The sequence below is a fragment of the Bemisia tabaci genome, chromosome 3 (genome assembly GCF_918797505.1).
Source record: "Bemisia tabaci chromosome 3, PGI_BMITA_v3".
In the NCBI taxonomy this organism is placed as follows: domain Eukaryota; kingdom Metazoa; phylum Arthropoda; class Insecta; order Hemiptera; family Aleyrodidae; genus Bemisia; species Bemisia tabaci.
In genome coordinates, this window is record NC_092795.1 from 2873100 (window position 1) to 2892178 (window position 19079).

The following is a 19079-nucleotide window of genomic DNA, read 5'->3' on the forward strand; positions in this document are numbered from 1 at the left end:
TTCTTCACGCAGCAAACGAGTGGTGGGAGGCGGGGAAGTAACGGCGTTGCCACATTGCTGAAATATTTTCCCATCCTCCTGTCTTAAGGATTGCTATGATTATGTCAATTTCTCGTCTCTTTTTTTTATATTATCATGTAAGGCTCATTTTTTTACTGTCATAAGGCTAATCTTAAGAATTTTCAGAAAAGCTAGTGAGAGAGAGGCCCTACTTTCCTCGAAAATTGAAATCCTCTGTTCTGTAATTTCTCTTCTATGTCGCTTTAAATTCTATTTATTGTTTTTTCCCTTGACCGTTTAACAAGTTATCAGTATGATGTTACCTTATACCTGTGAGTTGTGCTCCAGTCATCAAATGCACTGCTTTATGGTCCGAGGACACAATTTTACTTCAATAAAATTTTCTCCATCGATGACACTTCATTTGAACAAACACTCAAGCACAAATTTGTAATTACCTACTGCCTTGTATCACTTCAAAGCACAATCTAAGGTAAATTAATTATTTCAGAGACAAAGCCAATTTTATACCCCTGTATCCCAATGTAATTTTTGCTGGTATCTTTCTTTTAAATCAGAGTAACAGCGACATCGCTCATGCAATTCTAAACGCGCGGTTTATTCTTCAATTCAACATTTTTTTTGTTATGCTGTTATTTTTATATGTTTCTTTCTAGTTAAATTCTTCAGTTGTCGATGGAAAGTATCCCTGCAGCACTGCCGTGCTAAGGAAGAACGCCGGATGAACATCCGAGAGTTGCCAAATTTCCCTTGATAAAACATGTATTTTTGAAAATATTCATGTATTTTTTTTTCTAGAAAAGTTCAGATATTTTAGATTAAATTGCGCACAAAATTGTCTAAAAATTTTGGAAAGTAATATTCGCAATTTTCTCAGTAAATTTGGCTACGAGCCTCTCCCATCATGACTGTTTTGTGGTTTGAATTCTGGACAGCATGTGGGAGATAGTTTGTAGCAAAAATATTTTCTCCTTCAAACTACTTTTATTGAAGGTACATTCACACTGTTACTCTAATAGAGCGGATGATGAGCTTACTTCAAGAGGAATTGGATGAAATTTCTGGCGAGTCAGTGTTTTTGAACTTTTCCCTTATTCCTTCATTTTTCTGTCGAAGAAAAACTGCGAAGTGAAAATGGCTACCCATGTGCATTTGCGTCTATTGATGCGCCACATGGCTTCTAAAACTCACAAGGTGAGTTTCGAACACTGGCGCGATGATATTAATGTAGAATGGTTGGAGGTGAAAACTGTCCAAGTGACCCAATCAGCTGCTGGCATGCTGGTGGCTTATTCAACTTAAATAATCATGATCGTTGACCCAATGAGCTTGATTGAGCCAGCATGTTGGGTCATTCAATTTCAATGCTCCTGATGATTCAGCTACGATGAGCCTGATCATTGGCCCAATGAGTTTGAATGAGCTGACTAATTGAATCATTCAAATTGAATGATCCGGATCATGCAAGTTGAACGATCCAACGAGTCAGTGCATCCATGTTGAATGATCGAATGAGCCAGCGCATTCAAGCACATTGGGTGAATGATCCGGATCGTTCAAGTTGAACGATCCGGATCATTCAAATTGAACGATCCAACGAGCCAGCGCACTCAAGCTCATTCGGGATCATTCAAGCTCATTGAAGAATCATTCAAACTCATTCAGGATCATTGAAAATTGAATGATCCTGAATGAGCTGGAACGATCCATTTTTTCTCGGGGGGAGTCTCCGCACAATATGACTCTTAAGAAATTGTAATTCTCATACGCCGTACGCCTGGGTGTCAGTACTTCTGAAATAATTCTGCACAAAAGAAACAAAAAAAAAAAAACAAATGTCTAACTCATAGGAGAGGATCTAATTTCGATTTAAAAAAAAGTAAATAAAAAAAAAAAAACTTTTAACGCGTAGTGACATGCATAGTAAAATTCATGTACCTCGCGGAGGTTAAACAAAAATATTTGCAGATACATCTTTAAGGAGGTCAATAATTTTTTTTTGTTAAATTTTAATTCACTTCAAGAGCTAAATCTCATTTCAAAAATCGTATAAGTAAAAATTTAAAAAGAATACAGTTTCAGTCACAATAATTATCGTAAAATTTGTTCGTAATTTTTTATTTCCGTATAAATTAAGAAGAGTTTCCTGATGACGATACTTTTTTTCTTAAAACATTATTATTTTTGAGAACTTATGACACATTAACTCTCAAATGATATTTATTTATCATAATGTTGGCTTACTTTATTGAAATGCGACAATTACCGCCACTGAAGTGAAATTTTCACATGTTGGAGATAGCCCAGTTAGACAGGTATTCCTCCAAACAACGGTGTATTATGAGCTGTCGGCAGTACAGTAATATCACCATGCCCTATCGCAACTCAGCACTTACCCAGATACACGTACCAGTGTGCACTATAGAGTAGTTCCTCTGCTATAGCTGTTTTACGACTTTTGGAAACAGTGCGTGATATAGCGGCTGAACCCGAGATAGTGGTCTTTGCGTTAATATTTCTTGAACTGTGCTTTAATTAGGTAGGAATGACGTGAGGCATATGACGAAATGCGCCTAAATTTTAAATGACTATCATTTAATTTTCGTCCAGCGTAAACTCTTAGTATTTGCAGAATGGTTCCTTTCTGCCTCTTCATACTTATCAATGGCGCGGTGTGATTTTCTATGTATAGATTGATCTGCCATTTGAACCTTTGGAAAAGGATCGATAAACATAGGGCGTTTGCAACAAACACCTTAATAATAGATTCTTTACCAAAGCTTCAAATGGGGAATTATCGAAAATCGATCTTTAACTCCTCGCCACTCATACATAAAATTCATTATTCAATTTGCAAACGGTTATTCGTTGTCTTTGCAATTTTATTTACTATGGCTAATTTGACCATAATGGTAAACGGTAATGGGTTTTTCATGCGGTGAGATCAAATTTCAGAAATGCCGAATCCTTGCGTCTATAAAAAAGACTCATTCTCGTTGTTGATCATTTATTGAATATTACCTTTTCATTTTATTGGTGCATTTTTCACGACTTACCCAACTGTCTCAGCCTAGATCGCAATTTTTGGGATACAAACTGTTCTTGAACTACGAACAGATTGCTCTTGAACTGCTCATTCTGGTTTCTGGTGTATTCAAAAATGGCTTACCTTCACAAACCAAGTGTCACTCACCAATCAACACGGAAAAAATGTTTCAGGGATTATATCGTAAAATTTTAGTACCACCCCAATTCGGTGGACGATATGGATATTTCCAATTCACTGCGGCAGTGCCGCAACATTCGGGCTATTAACCTAATTTATAGAGATACTACTACAATTAATTGGAAATGTCCGCATCGTCCAACAACCCCGCGTGCTCTGTTCTTCCGTAAACGAGTTGCAACCGTCCCGAGTAAATGAATGCATTTTCAAATAAAATCTTTCAACGTTCACAAGATAAAGCCATAGAGGTCGCGATCTTTTGAAAATAAATGAAACTCTGGTGACACCGTCAAAGGTGAAAGAAGTTCATTTCCGTGCAATATCTTTTATTTATCCGACCATTCTATTCAGAGCCAAGGCAAGAGGCACTTTACAAGCTTGACCGGTTCCTGGCCACGCAACAAGCAACAAGCGCAAATAAAATTGATAAAAGTAGGACTTGTGGCGAAACACTCGCCTCTATTGCAATGCAAGTACAAGAAGTTCTGAAAATTGTTACGTTATGAATATTAGAGCCACGGGTGATGATAGGGGGGACGGAGGGAGCTGGTTCCTCTTAAGAAATGTGAGGGATTTTACCAAGTAAGCGCATGACATACCTTTCATCTTGGAAAATAGAGTAGAACCCATTTTCGGTGCATAGCTCCAAATTAAGGTGTCTCAGAATCTCTACCTCTAATATATGTTTTAAAGAGGAAACTATTGGGTCAATTTTCTGAAATTTTCCGTTTTCAGCGGTGTAAAATCATGAGGAATATTCGATTAAAGTTTTAAATGAATTCCAAACTTGAAATGAATTTGCTTTCATCACGATGGATGAAACGTTAGTCGAGATTTTGAGACGCCGCACAGTGGATCGAGTCAATTAAAGAGAGGTCGGACATGAAATTTTTGACTAAAACCGCAAATTTTGATGTTTATTCTCACCAAATTTTAAATTTCAAGCGGTATTTCAGGATGAAAATTTCACGAGGAAACCAATGCAACCACTTTTAAACCTCAAAGTTTTCTATGAACGGAGCTTAAAGTGTTTACAGTTTCCAAATTTTGTCCGACCTCTCTTATTGACTCTATCCACTGTGCGCCGCTGCCAAGAAATGCCCTTTCTACACCCAGCGCTCTAAATGCTCCTGAGACGACTCAATTATTGAAAATTTTCCGGGAGAGGTCCCCTGACCCCCCTGCAAAGCTAGGAGAATTCTCCGAACTCTCTTTTGGAGCTAAAAGAGTCCCGCAAACTCAGACAGACCGCAGACCCTTCTCATTTTTGGGGTTTTCTATACCCCATTAGATCCCCCTTGATGAGGTTCCCTTCTAGCCCCCTGCCCCTTCACGAAAAGTTCCCAAAAGGTTGAAATAAGGCGCGCTGAACTACCAATAGTGAACTTTGTTACAGTACGATATCTCGCCAAAAACGGAATCCCGCAAAATGTAGCTGCATGTTGCGCCTTTTCTTAACTGAATGATCATGCTTGTGCGTTGCCAAGTTTAGCATCGTATTGTGGAAAGAAGGAGGGGGAGAGAGGAGGCAATCATGTTGCCAAATGCGCCAGTTGGCAATCATTGGTACTGGCTCGGTATTGGCTCCCGGATGTCTGACCACGGTGAAAAAGTCTCGTCGATTAATGACATTCACTTCGACTTGGGTCGATGACCCAACGTCTGTGGAGTGCCACGTCTCTGTGAGGCATCTTTGCGTCGAGATTGACCAAGGTCAGAATCTGGTGGGTTCGCCTTCGTTATCTTTTAGCAACGGTTATTCCGGTGGAATTATTAAGCCAAGTCCCGGATTCTGCTCATCGGAATAAATATTATCTTACGGACCTGAAAAATCTCGTTCTTCCGCGCATTTCGATTTCCTGGCCAACGAAATTAAATCTACATGGCGAGAGTTGGAAAATGCTTATCTCCGCTCGAAACGTGGCAAATTTGTTGGATTTTTTTATTCATTTATTTTTTTAAAGAAACAAAAACCAACAAATATTATTCCTCCAGATTTTCGCCAAATTTTCTAACTCTTAAAATTTTATTAAAAACTTTGAAAAAATAAAATGCGTTCGTTTCTTCACAAAAAAATTATACATTAAAATCTGATAAATAAAATCGAGCTTGTATCGCGCCAAGATCTGATTTTTTCACTGAATTTATGTTGAGACATCTGGAATTTCCATTGTCCAAATAGGGGTTTGCGTTCTTGTAACAAGAACACTGTTTGAAAAAGGGGGTACTTATTAGATGTCTTAAAAATAAATTCAATGAGGAAATCAGTAATGAGACAATTTTTCCCAGGAAAAAAATAACGAGGCATATACTGTCTATAATTCAAACCAATAATCCTGAAAGAACTCATATACGTCTCCAAACAGCATTAAATTGCCTAAGTTCACCTTTTGCAACAGCCTGTGTGTATGAATGGAAGCTATAATCCTCTACTCGTCGTATCTTTGACGAAATGTCTTACTACTAAATAGAGTTTCGATTCATGAAAACAATACACCAGTTGGACGTATTTATGCTAAAGAGAACTATGTTACCCGCAAACCCTTCGCACATAGTTCCTTTTAGCATGAATACGTCCAGTATATTTAGGAATGATTCAAATTTTTGTCGATTCTTCACCTTTCATAAACGGAAAAGACAAGGTCACGTGATTCAAAATTGCAAAAAGGTATTGAAGAATGTTTTTACACTAACTTATGGGAAATCAGACATTCTATTAAATACATAAACAAGCAGATGGTGAAATATCGATGCTCATTACTCATTCCATATGCTCAGTCCTTTTTCCTGTAGAAAATCACACGTTTAAACCCAGGTCTCATGTCTCTAGTTCCCCTTCTTTTCAAAACCTGGGGGCTATTCCTCCTGAGTGTTTCGCGGTTTAAAACCTCTCAAAGCGCTTCGCGCCTCTTGAGTGATTCTGTCTACGTTACTCTTAAGATTTTATAATTGAACGTATTTATGCTAAAAGGAACTATGTCACACGCAATCCCTATGCACATAGTTTTTTTTTAGCATAAACCAGCGGTACCAGCCTTTATAATTTTGATCATGCTGGTTTCGCCTCATTTTGTCCGCAGAGAGAAAATTTTGTACAGTTTGTATAGTTTGTAAAATTCAACTCTTTGATCGATTATTCACTACCGATGAATCGAAGTTTAAAATTTCCTAGTTCCCAGGTCACATTCCTAAAGATCAGCAGAAAACATCAAAAATTTCTAAGCCCAACAGTGCTGATATTTTGTGGAAACTCAGGATCTCAAGAGAAAAAACAGAAATAATTGTGCCTCACTTTGCTAAATTAAATGTTCAGCGCACATGAGTTTCCACTGAAAATTTACCGTCTCAAAATATGCCTATGAATCGATTAAATAATCAATTGATTTTGATTCGAGTAGATTATTAATCGATTAGTGAATTTTTGACCGTCGAAAAATTTGATGGATTGGTTAATCAACCAATCGAAAAACCCCAGTGTAGGTTTTCCTGGTCCGATCTGGCAAACGGGCAAGCGCTCTCATAAAACAAATGAATAACAAAGTGATTATTACGACGGTGCTAAATGCAGGTTGCCATCGAGTAACTCAAACAATGAGTCAACAATCTGTCTTCGTCGGGCTTCCTGCACTCGTCCACCTCGAAGACCAAGTTGAAGTCCATCGGAATTACCACTGACAATGAGCCCGTTTCCTACGTGCAGACTCGCTCCTCTATTTCGCCGGTAACTTCGTGCACCTCCGCTATCCAATGGACCAATAGAGATGGAGTAGGAATTTCAGGCTTTCATGGATTTTCTCTTTTCCAACTTCTGACATAATTTCTGAACAAACTTTCATGGCTCGTTTTATTGAGGAAGAGATCAATGAAACTAACAGTAAAATGAAAATTTTCGGCGAAAATATCCATCAAAACTCAGAAAATCCACGAAAGCCTAAAATTCGTTGACCAATCAATGAGCGGCATTTTTTTTTTAGTGAAGGGATTGAGATGGCAACAGTTCCAGGAAATGGGTACTCCGTTATTCAAAGGCAACGACTAACGACAATTCTCGTTTATTTTTGGTGCGAAATGCCAAAAGCGGAAGTTGAATCAGTGCTTGGTTTAGTCTTTGTAAAGCGGAAGCGCCTTCAACTATGAATATGCAACACGCAAATCTAAGATTTAGAAAACTCGTAAATTTTTAATGAAAACTTTCGAGGAAAATAAAAAAATAAGTCATTAAATTTATTTTCATAACTTGTGTATTGCTTTGATAATTGAGGACACCGCACCAAGAACAGCCTATAGGCGTATAGGTCGTTATTACGCCCATCTGCTTTTCGGATTCTACGTACTCTGGACTATGCTGTGGTAGCGACAGATTATAGATAGGTAACGGCTCGAGTCGCTCGAGGTCGAAAAACCTTTTTTTTCCGAGTTAAGTCAGGCCTTTGGATCGATGGGTGCAAGAACGACCTATAAACGGGCCTATAAGGTGCTAACTACCCCTTCCTTTACTCACTATCGATATTCTTTCATTTTGCGTTAATCATGCGTGATTAAAATGATTTATACTTCATATTGCCACCAAAATGACTGTTGGGCGTAATAATGGCCTATAAACCGCTTTTTTAAAATAAATATACATATATGAGAGTATAAACCCAAAATGGATCGCAAAATCTACCCGGCATCCTTCAATAGAAGGGTTAGGTCACCCAAATACACCAAAACAGGGTACCTGCATAGAAAAGTCTGCGCAGTACATCAAAAACAAAACTTTAAATGCGTTTTTCTCAAAACGCAGTTTCCAGTTATAGGCTGTTCTTGGTGCGGTGTCCTCAATTTTAAGTTTCGTTCCATATCTCGCGAATAAATTCGTTAGAAGTCGGCCAGAGGGGGACTTTCGTCGACTAGCACATGGATTGCATTTAAAATCAACGACAACGTTAGCGTAATATTTAATCTTTTGATCGGCCAATCCGTGGACTGCGGGCTAATTACTGAAATTGATAGACAAAGCTGTAGACAAAAATGACAATCTGCAAACCACGCGATCCTATTGGTGGAAACAAGTGACTGCAATGGACAAATAAGGAGGTAAGTGATAGACTAACTAACGGCAACCCACGAGAGACCCTATAGTTAGTCCATCATTTTCCCCCTTAGTCTGTAACAACCACCCGTTTCAACCAATAGGATCGCTCCATACTCCCTATGTCTTTTTTGTCTATCGCTTTGTCTATCAATTTCAACAGTCAGCCCGCTGGTTGCCCAGTTCATCGAATGAGAGAGAACATCAGCTAGGTAGTCGGTCAGGTTGGCCCGGTGGACAGCGCGTCTGACTCTAGGTCAATTGGTCCCGGGTTCGAATCCCGATGGTGGTGACAAGTTTTCAAGGAACTGACAATTGAATCTGCAGAAACAGATTCTACTTGGACTTAATTCCTTAACCCGATGCTCATTCAAGGTTGCAGAAGCCTCAAATGGATTAAAGACCGCAAATAACTTAAAAAAAAAGAAAAAAAAATCGACTAGTTTGCGGACTCTAAGAATCCGGTGGCGTTTGCGGATTCTTATATTTTGATGGTGGCGATTCCGGAAAGGCTGAACAGGGCCGGTGGAGTTTGCGGACCAGAGAATTTCGGCGGTGGCGATTGCGGACGAAGGGGTAGGCACTTAATTATGCTGCCCCACCCCACCCCTGCGCTGTATATTAAAGAAAAAAATTACCGGTGAGGCTTTAAAATTATTAATAAAAATATAATTGAAAAGATGCGAATTAGCAGGGTTTTATGTAATATTTTGTCATTTGAAATGACAATAACAAACTCAACAAAAACTTCGAAATCATAAGTTCAAAACCGCTGACGCCGCAAGTTTGAATTATCACATCAAACACAGTGCGGCCGGCGCGCACGGCGCACAGTAGCGCCTTACAAGACCGCTGGATACTTCATACATTGCGCGTGCGGCACGGTGCGCGTGACGCGTAGTATAGCGCCTTACAAGTCTGCAGGATACTTCATGCATTGCGCGTACAGCACGGGGCGCGCTGACGACATAGAATAGCGCCATACGAGTCTGCAGCTTTGGTCTGCAGGATACTTCATACATTGCGCGTATACTACGGTGCGCGCTCAAGTCGTTGAAAAGTTGTATTTTCTTGGTGTCGAACCTACCCCGAAGTACCCAATTTCCGAATAAAGCACACCGCCAGGTTCTGGATTCCTTTCCGTGGATGAAAAAAATATTAGTATTAAACATTAGTATTAAACATTAGTATTATATTAGTATAAAAACATATGAGCAGTGAACATACGGTAAATTTTTTAAAAAGGCATATCAGAAATCAAGAAACTAAAAAATCGTCAGTTTCAGTCCATTTTTAGGATTCAAAACATGTTGTAAATTCTAGTCTAAAATTACTGAAAGTAAAAAAATTACATATGAAAAATGAAAAACACATAGGTACATAGGTACAAACTGCCGTGCTAAGGAAAGACGCGGTATGAACATTCGAGAGTTGCCAAAGTTTCCTTCGATACAATGTTTATTTTTGAGAAAAGTTATGAATATTTTTCTATGAAATTTTCAGGTAATGTGTATTTAAAGTGCGAACAAAATTCTATGAAAAATTGGAAGAAAAATATTCATAAGTTCTTGATTTCTGATATGCATGTTTTAAAAATTTACTGCATGTTCACTGCTCATATGTTTTTATACTAATATAATACTTATGTTTAATAATAATATTTTTTTTTCCATCCACGGAAAGGAATCTAGAGCCTCTCCGGTAATTTTTTTCTTTAATATACAGCGCAGGGGTGGGGAGCAGTATAATTATGAACTTTGGTATAGAAACATTTGGATTGCGTTAAACAGAAAGGACCAAGCCACATCAGCTATTGCCAAATTTAATAGAGCAATTTAATTTTTTACAAGAGAACGATTTTGCGGATTCTTTTGACATTTTTGAGGAATTTGCTTCGTACTACTCAGAAAATTCACTAAAATTTGCAGAAAAATCCGCTTAACCGTTTTTTAGGTAAAAAATTAAATTGCCCAATTCAATTTGGCAATAGCTGATGTGGCTTGGTTCCTTTCTGTTTAACGCGGTCCATTTTGTGATGACTTAATTTAACCTTTCCTTATAGTGCATCCCTCATTCTGTCGCGTAAAGGAAAAACGCCCGATGAACATTGAAAAACCGGACGTTGAAAAAATTTTCACTCATGAAACATACATTTTTAAGGCAAACTGCGACTATTTTCCTTCACAATTTTAAGATACTTACTATTAAACTGCGCGTAAAATTATCGGAAAAACGGATAGAAAAGTACCCACAAGCTTCTCTCAGAATTGGTTTTTTATTAAATGGCATTTGGCAACGTCTGAGGGTCCATACGACGTTTTTCCTTAACGAGGTAGAATTGAGCTCACACACTCTTGATGGGTCTACTTATCCCTGACAAAGAGTTTAGTACATAACACCTCAACCGCACAATATGGCGCCAGCGTATGTCCTCTTACATAATGAGTAGAGACTTAGGCCCACTTAAATAGCACGATAAGATCCGGAGTAATTACTGTTTGAGAACCAACAGCTGAGGAGATCCGTTTCTTCATGGCGCTTGAATTCGACTGACTGTGTCAATTCGTCGCTCTTCTGACGCAAGGGCGTATGTGAGCCCCATTTTACATGTAAATCCATGCTTTCTGGGGCTCACGGAAAAATAGAGATACACCCTTGCGTCAGAGGAGCCACAAATTTAAGGAGGGAATTCCGCTACGGACATCCGTAGTTAGCCATGCAGAGACTCCAGACAGCTTGACGTGTGAAGCTTACAGCGTTCAAGGCGAGAGACTATACTACTCTGCCGTGCTAAGGAAGAACGCCGTATGAACATTCGAGAGTTGCCAAATTTCCTTCGATAAAATGTTTATTTTTTAGAAAACTTATGCATATTTTTCCTTGAAATTTTCAGGAGCTTTAGGCGAAATTGCGAACAAAATTATCTGAAAAATTGGATGAGAAATATTCATAAATTTACCAAGACATTCGCGTTTTATCAATGGAAATTTGGCAACGCCTGAAGGTTCATGCGGCGTTTTTCCTTAGCACGGCACTGCTGGGATTGACGCCCATGATTTTGACTCTGAGGTATCAATGCGTCTGTGGAAAGTTGAGACGATTTGGACGTACTTCTGCCAAACGGAACTGTGTGCATTAGGACATGAGGCCCTGAGACCCATCAGAATATATGCACAACAGGGCTCACGTCATAACGCGCATAGTTCCGTTCGGCAGAGATACGTCCATTTAATGGGCGGTGCACACTAGTTGGATGTCACCCCTCTCCGTTCCTTCGCAATCCTCGGTAATTTAAGATAATTAGCCGATCGCCATAACAATCTGCGATCATACAGGGTGATTCTTGAGCAAAGAAGTTTTGTTGATACTGTGGGAGAGAGCTTATTGACTCAAAATTCACGAGGACTATTTCGAGGAGTGTTTTGCAAAAAAGAAATTGGTACTTACGCCTTGTCTCCACGGGACGATCCACGGGATCCCAAGTTCGAGTCACATGAATGAAACTTCTGGGCTTTTTCCCTGTTAAACAACACGACAAAGTGTCTTCTTCTTCCTTTTAAATCGTTCCTTGGACTTCAAAGGACTCTTAGTTGGTACTATGATTAGTATTGACTAACTCAATATATTTCCCAAATTCGCAAGTGAGATTTTTCCCTGGGACAAATCCCATGAAACGTCCCGTGGAGACAAGGCCAAAGAAGTCATCAAACCAACAGGAAATACGACGGGTTGAAGTTCAAAAAATGTGGTGTAAAAAGTACTTTCGAGGAAACGCTAGTCTGGGCAGCTGACACATACTTGGTAGCTGAAACCAATCCCGGTAGGCAAAATTTAGTGAGACGAGTAATCACAAAAATCTAAAATTGGGTTTTTAGCTCCCTTCAATTCATCGTGAGCGATGTGCAATGTATCAAAGACTGGAAAAAATACTAACTTTATTTAAGCAGAGATACTCTTGAATTCTCTCTCGACTTCCTTCTTGATGTGTAATCTTTTCTCCGGATAATTGTATTGATAGTTATTCCCTCTTGATTCAAGAGGAAATTTTGGCGTCGAATGCAAGTGTATGATTGCTTAAAACCAATCATTCTTCAGTGATTTGCGGAGAGCCAAAGTTTCCGAGGCCAGTGCTGTTCTGACTGCGAACAAATGCAACTACGTACACGTAGTATTCCCACCTCATGCTTCACCATCTTGCAGTACATTCTTGGATTCTTGATCAGGATTGTCTGTATTGATCAGAAGTAAAGAAACGAGAGAGGCCAGTATTAGAAATAGAGGTCAGCTCATTAGTGTTACGGCTGATTCGATTCCCTAGATCTTCACCTTCAGATAATTACTGCTCGGTATGTGCTGTGCAGTACAAACAGTTTACACTTGTTCAATTCGTATTGATGAAAATCTAATCAAAAAAGGACATTGTTCTTCATAAAGTCGCAGCTGTTGCCGTGCTAAGGAAAAACGCCGTATGAACCTTCAGGCGTTGCCAAATTTCCTTTGATAAAACATGAATTTTCCGGAAAACACATGAAGATTTTTCTTCCAATTTTTCAGATAATTTTGTTCGCAATGCCATCTAAAGCTCCCGAAACTTTGGAAGCAAAATTTTCATAACTTTCCCTCAAGAATAAAATTTTATTACAGGAAATTTGGCAACTCTCAAATGCTCATACGGCGTTCTTCCTTAGCACGGCATTAGTGTGCATTTGAGGCTTCCTCGACAGTATTCTTGTTCTCGGTTTTCACGGATTTTTGGGTATTTTAAAAATAACATCGATGGAGAGCAATTAGTGAGAGACGGCTGACTCCTCATCGTTTCCACTCCTCCTCTCCCAAGGAGACATCAGTGCATCATCATAATTATGCACTTGCACCGACTAATGCCGCGAGTCCCTCAGTGGAGACTTAGCCACCTTAAAATGCCCATTTTTGGATTCATATTTCGTATCCTTGTAGTCAATATTAATCTAAAACATATGGATCTCATTTGTCTGATGAGAAACCAGAATGCACCATGAAGCTGCAAGAAAGAGGACCAGGAGAAGACGGGAAAGGGCTGAATACTGCCGTGCTAAGGAAGAATGCCGTATGAGCCATCAGACGCTGTCATATCTCCTTCAATAAAAACCTAATTTACTAGGAAAATCGTTAATATTTTTTTCCCCATTTTTTCTGACAATTTTGTTCGCAATTTCATCTTAAACGTTTGAAATTTTCAAGGAACAATACGCATAACGTTTTTTAAAATACACATTTTATCCGGGGCAATTTGGCAACTCTCGAATACCCATACGGCGTTCTTTCTTAGCACGGCTGAATAAAGCACGAGAGAGGGGTAACTAAGAAGAAAAAGAAGAGGAAAAAAGGAAGAATGGGAGAGGAGGAAGAATATGTTCAGAAATAAATTGAGAGAGGGAAGCCAAAGTGGAGATAAAAAAGTAAAAGGAAGAGGAGAAAAAGAAAGGGAAGAAAAAGAAGCAAAATAAGAGGAAGAAGAGGAAAAATCAGCGGTAGAGGACAAAGAAAAAGAGTAGGAAGAAGGAAAACAGTATTGAGAAGGATTCAATTTGATCCTCTTTTTTCTTCTTTCTTCTCTTTCCTTCTTCTCTTTCTCTCTTCTCTCTCCTTCTTCTCCTTCTTCCCCTCTCTCCCTTTATTGCTTATCCCTTTTTTTTCTTCCACGTATCCTAATTTTTCCTCCTCTTCTTCTTCTCCTTATTCTTCTTCAGATTTGAAAGATTCAAGTCTATCAGACTAAAGATAAAAATTGAATAAGCGGAACACGGAGGAGGCAAGGAGACTTTGAGGTGCAGAGGAAATTCCCAGCCTCTCCCAGTCTTATTTACTTCTGATCTGCGGTTGACGTAACTGCTTTGCATTATTTAATACTTCTGTCTCATAACAAGTTATCCAGTTTGACCCCCCCCCTCCCTTCCTCGATGGTTCCGTATTTACGTTTAAAAGGCTCTGACCTTCCAAGAGCGTCGGAAAAAATAAAATTATACTGCGTTAAACCCTTCGTAAACGAAATTCGGATTTGCACTCATTCAAGTCGAACAGTCAGTTCAATTGGTCGCAGAATGGCGTTTTGATGGTCGCAGCTTAGATAATAGCAATAAAAAAACAAACAAAAATTATTTATTCGAATGACTAGTTTTTACATTCAATGATGATTAAGATATCGCCCTTTGAAAAATCTGGTGTATATGATGTCATCCATTGCATTGGTGCAGACCGTGGGTTCTTCCTCTTTGGTTTTATTTATTGGACGTATTTCTGCCAAACGGAATTATGTGTTTTAAGACATGATCCTTGAGACCCATAAGAATATATGCATAACAGGGCTTACGTCATAATGCACATAGTTCTGTTTGGCAGAAATACGTCCAATTAGCGATACACATTTTTTTACTGGGTGCTTAAAACATGGACGAAATCAAGGTGCTACAGAGTTCCAGTTTTTTTTTTGGGGGAAGGGGGAGGGGGGATTTTCATCCGTGCCGAAAGTATTCCATGAAATTATCAAACGAAGAAGTTGGTTTGCTTCATTTTGCAAGTGCAACGATAAACGCGACTATACATTTCAATACATTGCTGTTAAAATATGTATTTTGAAAGTTAAGGCATTGACATTAAAGCCGTATTAAAATTAACAAGAAGAGCTCGTAAATTTGCCCGACGAGCACATACGGCCACTTTCATCGTCATGCGATAGACAACTCAATGATTTTTGCAAGTCATCGTTTCGAGAACCGAGAATTTTATTGCATCGAGACCTTTGAGGCATCGTTCAACGCGCAAAGTGAGCTTATGCGGGAAAAACATTCCGTTTTTGTACATCAACGGCTACCCTCAGAATTTTACGGCGCCAAACAAGGTGCGGTCGCCGACCGCCGGTCGGTGTCAAACTCATGTCAGCGCCTGCAAGACTGTAGGAATACTTCACGCACTGCGCCAAATAGTGCGGTCGGCGTCCAACGCATTTTAGCGCCCACAAGACTGCATGAATACTTCTCGCATTACACCAAATGCAATGCGAGCGTTATTTGCGATAACTATTCGACTATCGGTATAGGCACATTTCCGCTAGCTGGAATGAAGGCGCATCACACTGTGAAGATGACTCTACACTCGACCGCGCTCCTTTCCCTTGCGCGACGCTGAACAAGGACCACGCGTCGTTTTTTTTGACGGTCTCTGCCCGGATTTTACCACAATTGAAGTGTAAATAAGTATCATAATTGCAACGCTCCGGCAACTCGGACGATTTTCAAACGATGCAGCAATTCTGAAACTTGATTCGCGTGAAATTAATTTTGGTTTAATAAAAGAAAACAGGACGAACGAAAATATCGCGTCGAAATTTTTTGTGATTTTATTTCAAATCTTTCCGGAAATTTCTCGGAAACTTCTTAAAAAACAGTGTGTAGTTTTTGTTAAAATAAGATTGATTAAAAACAAATTATGAGTAGAGATTTGCAAAGTTGCAGTCGGAGAAAAGAACACTTTTTTCCGCGTAGAGGCATCTATACACGGCAGGCGTAATGAGATAACTGTTCGACCATGGGTGTAGGCATTATGCCGCTTGCCGGATGGAAGGCGCGTCACACTGCAAAGATGACTCCACCGCGTTCCATTCCCAGGCTCGCGCGACGCTAAAGCCACCGTTAAACTAGGATTATGTATCATCATTCCTGACTCTCTGCTCCGGTTTTTACCATAAGTAAAGGGAAAATATGTATCCTCGTTGCAACGATTTAGAAACTCGCATGGTATTTAATTTCTTTTTTGTTACAAAGAAAGAAAATAGAATGATAACGGAAATATCGCGTCAAAATTTTAAATGCTTACACTTGAGATCGTTTAAGATAATTCGTGGGGAAAAATTGTGTGTAGTTTTTAAAAAAACGGTGTTAAAAAATAAAATATAAAAATTTGTCCGTAACGTTGTAATTGGAGATAAATGTGCTTTCTTTCGCGTGCACCCGTCATCTTTTGAATCCATACATCTCCTAAATAACTTGAACGTGGTTGTTCTACTACTTTTTACGTGTAGTTTTTCTCAGTGTTTGGAGGTCGCGCAGCGGCCACGGGCCCTAGTAGTTATTGATAGCGGTGGAGATATATTAGAGTATTTTTTGTCAATGTGGTCATTATTTTTCACGCCTATTTATTTATTTATTTGAGGTAGATTTCAATTGTAATCGTTTTTTTTTCCTTTTGATTTTTCAGATACGGTCTCCTAGGTCCTAGTGGATGTGGCAAAACGACACTGCTCAGTTGTATCGTCGGCAGGATACACTTAGATTCAGGGAGTGTCAACCTCAGAATAAGACAAAAAAGTAAATTAGGGTACATGCCACAGGTTCGTTCCTTTCATTTTTACCTGTTTATCTCTGAAATTCCTCGAAAAATAATTGTGCCTTAAAAGTAAAAAATAGAACATGTTTTTCTTGAAATTGAAGCGCTGCATGTATAGAAAGTGAATTTTCTGGTCCCGGTATCTCAGGGTCTCCGTTAACGTTTCATTCACTATGATTAAATAGAATGCATGAAATTTGTTAAAACTTTCACTGAATTTTCTTTATGATTTTAAAATATAATTTCAGGAAATTTACCCAATAGTTTCCTCTCTAAAATATACGGTATCAGTGGAGATTATGAGACATTGCAACTAAGAAATGCCCTCTCTAAAACGCCCAACGCCTCGATTTCGCTAAAATTATGCTTATTCTGGGTGTTTCAAAATTATTAACCTGTCCCGTGATCAATTTTTTGAATACTTGGGGCCAACATTATCAAGACCAGATCCGCTGTGCTAAGGAAAAACGCCTTATGAACATTAGAGAGTTACCAAACTTCCGATGAAATTGGTATTTTTCAGGAAAGTTATGAATATTTTCTTTGTAAATTTTCAGATAATTTAGATCTGATCACACATAAAATTCACTGAAAAATTCAGAGAAAAATATTCACAGGTTTCCCTATAAAATATTTTATCGAAGGAAATTTGGCATCGATTGGAAGCTCATAAGTCGTTCTTCCTTAGCGCGGCAGAACTGAAGATTCACAGTTTCATCAGGCCGATCATTGAAATTGATAGACATAGCTATAGACAAAGAAGACAAAAGGGATTTGTAGGGAGCCTATTGGTGGAAGCTGGTGGTTGCAATGGACAAAGGCAGTAGGTAATAGACTAACTAACGGCAACCCACGAGAAACCCGACAGCTAGTCAATCATTTTCTCCCTTTGTCTATAAGACCCACACATTTCAACCAATAGGATCGCTCCATACCCCCTATGTCTTCTTTGTCTATAGCTCTGTCTATCGATTTAAATAATCAGCCCGCTGCTGGAATTGCGAGGAAAATATACTACGCGGGGAGCGGGGCCGAGGAATGGTGGATTGGAAAAATTTAAATAGACGCGGATAAATACAACTGTAGTTATGAGTTATCCTACGAAATTTTTTATAATTTTATGGCGACCCACACAAGCGAAGCGGTTCATTCCACCATAATCGTGCGACTGGTGACCTTATTCCCAGCTCTCTTGTTTTCTTCTTCTTCTCCCTCTGCCCTTCCCCCTCCTTCAATAACTATAGGCAACACGAAAGAAGAGATTGATAGATTCTTTTAAATTTATAATGACACTTAGTGAACGATAGAGGCAGTTAGCAAATCTCTGAGGTCTAGCTAAATTACAGTGGTTGCAAATCCAACGAAAACAGCATGGGGGCGAAAAGTCAAATACCGCCAGCAGCAAACTAATGATGAGAGGACCAAACCACGTATCTCAGTTTGCGAACTAGTGCATTCCTCGTTAAATTTCATTTTTATAAATATGGCCTCGTCGTTTTTTTTTTTTTGCATAAAATTTCATTTGACATCTCGCCGTTCTTTCAACAAGTCTTTTTTGGAAATTATGCGCAAAAAATTTGAACCGTACTATCCTAAAGGAAAAAGACAAAAGAAGAAGAAAAATGAGCAAACGTCCTCAAATACCGCAATCCAAATCCGTGGTTTGGTATAGTTTTACCACCGAAGTATAATAGCTGAAGTTTACTTCGAGATACAAAGGCTCTAACCAGGATTTGTGAGACATTTTAATCGGCATCCATTATTTGCACTTTTATCATAGATTTGTTAGATTTTTCGGTGTTTACTTACATTCAGTGAGGGATTCACCCGATAGTTTTGAAGGGCTTGAAATTAATGAATGTTGATGTTTCTCTCTTGCAGACTCTACAATTATATGTACAATTAACTATATACGAAAACCTAGCTTACTATGGATATGTTTTTGGCATGGACAAAAAAGCAATTCAAGAAAAGGCTGATGAATTATGTACGTTCCTACAACTTCCTCCCCAACACAAACTCGTGAGCAATATCAGGTATGTAAAGTATCCGGTAATTATTTCACAGTACAGTCAAATTTAACTCAAGATGTAAACATGTATCGTAAAAAAAGTAAAGGAAAAATTGATGCAGAATATGAGATATTTTATGAGCCGCTGGGAGTGGTGGAATACTCGCCACGATAATATACAAGAATTTTTGGTCTGGATGGAAACCACCTTTTGAAGTTTGTTTCAAGGTCCAAAGTTAAAATTATTTCATTTACGCGCCATTGGATATCCAGAATTGATGATAAAACATACTCGCCCTCATCAATCTTAAAAGGAACTTGGGTTTTGGGAGAGAGAAGAGAGGAGGCTCACATTTATGACCACCGTGTAACGGTATTGACATCGT

General features: G+C 38.9%; 1 protein-coding gene across 2 annotated transcripts in view; it reads left to right on the plus strand.

Annotated features, from left to right (window-relative positions):
• The window catches only part of LOC109043326 (ABC transporter G family member 23), a 70486-nt gene that overhangs the window by 24407 nt on the left and 27000 nt on the right, over positions 1-19079 (plus strand). For both annotated transcript variants that reach the window (XM_019060510.2, XM_019060509.2), the window contains exons 3-4: positions 16554-16686; positions 18564-18718. In XM_019060510.2, coding sequence (XP_018916055.2) covers positions 16554-16686; positions 18564-18718 — 288 coding nt within the window. The remainder of the gene's footprint in view (positions 1-16553; positions 16687-18563; positions 18719-19079) is intronic.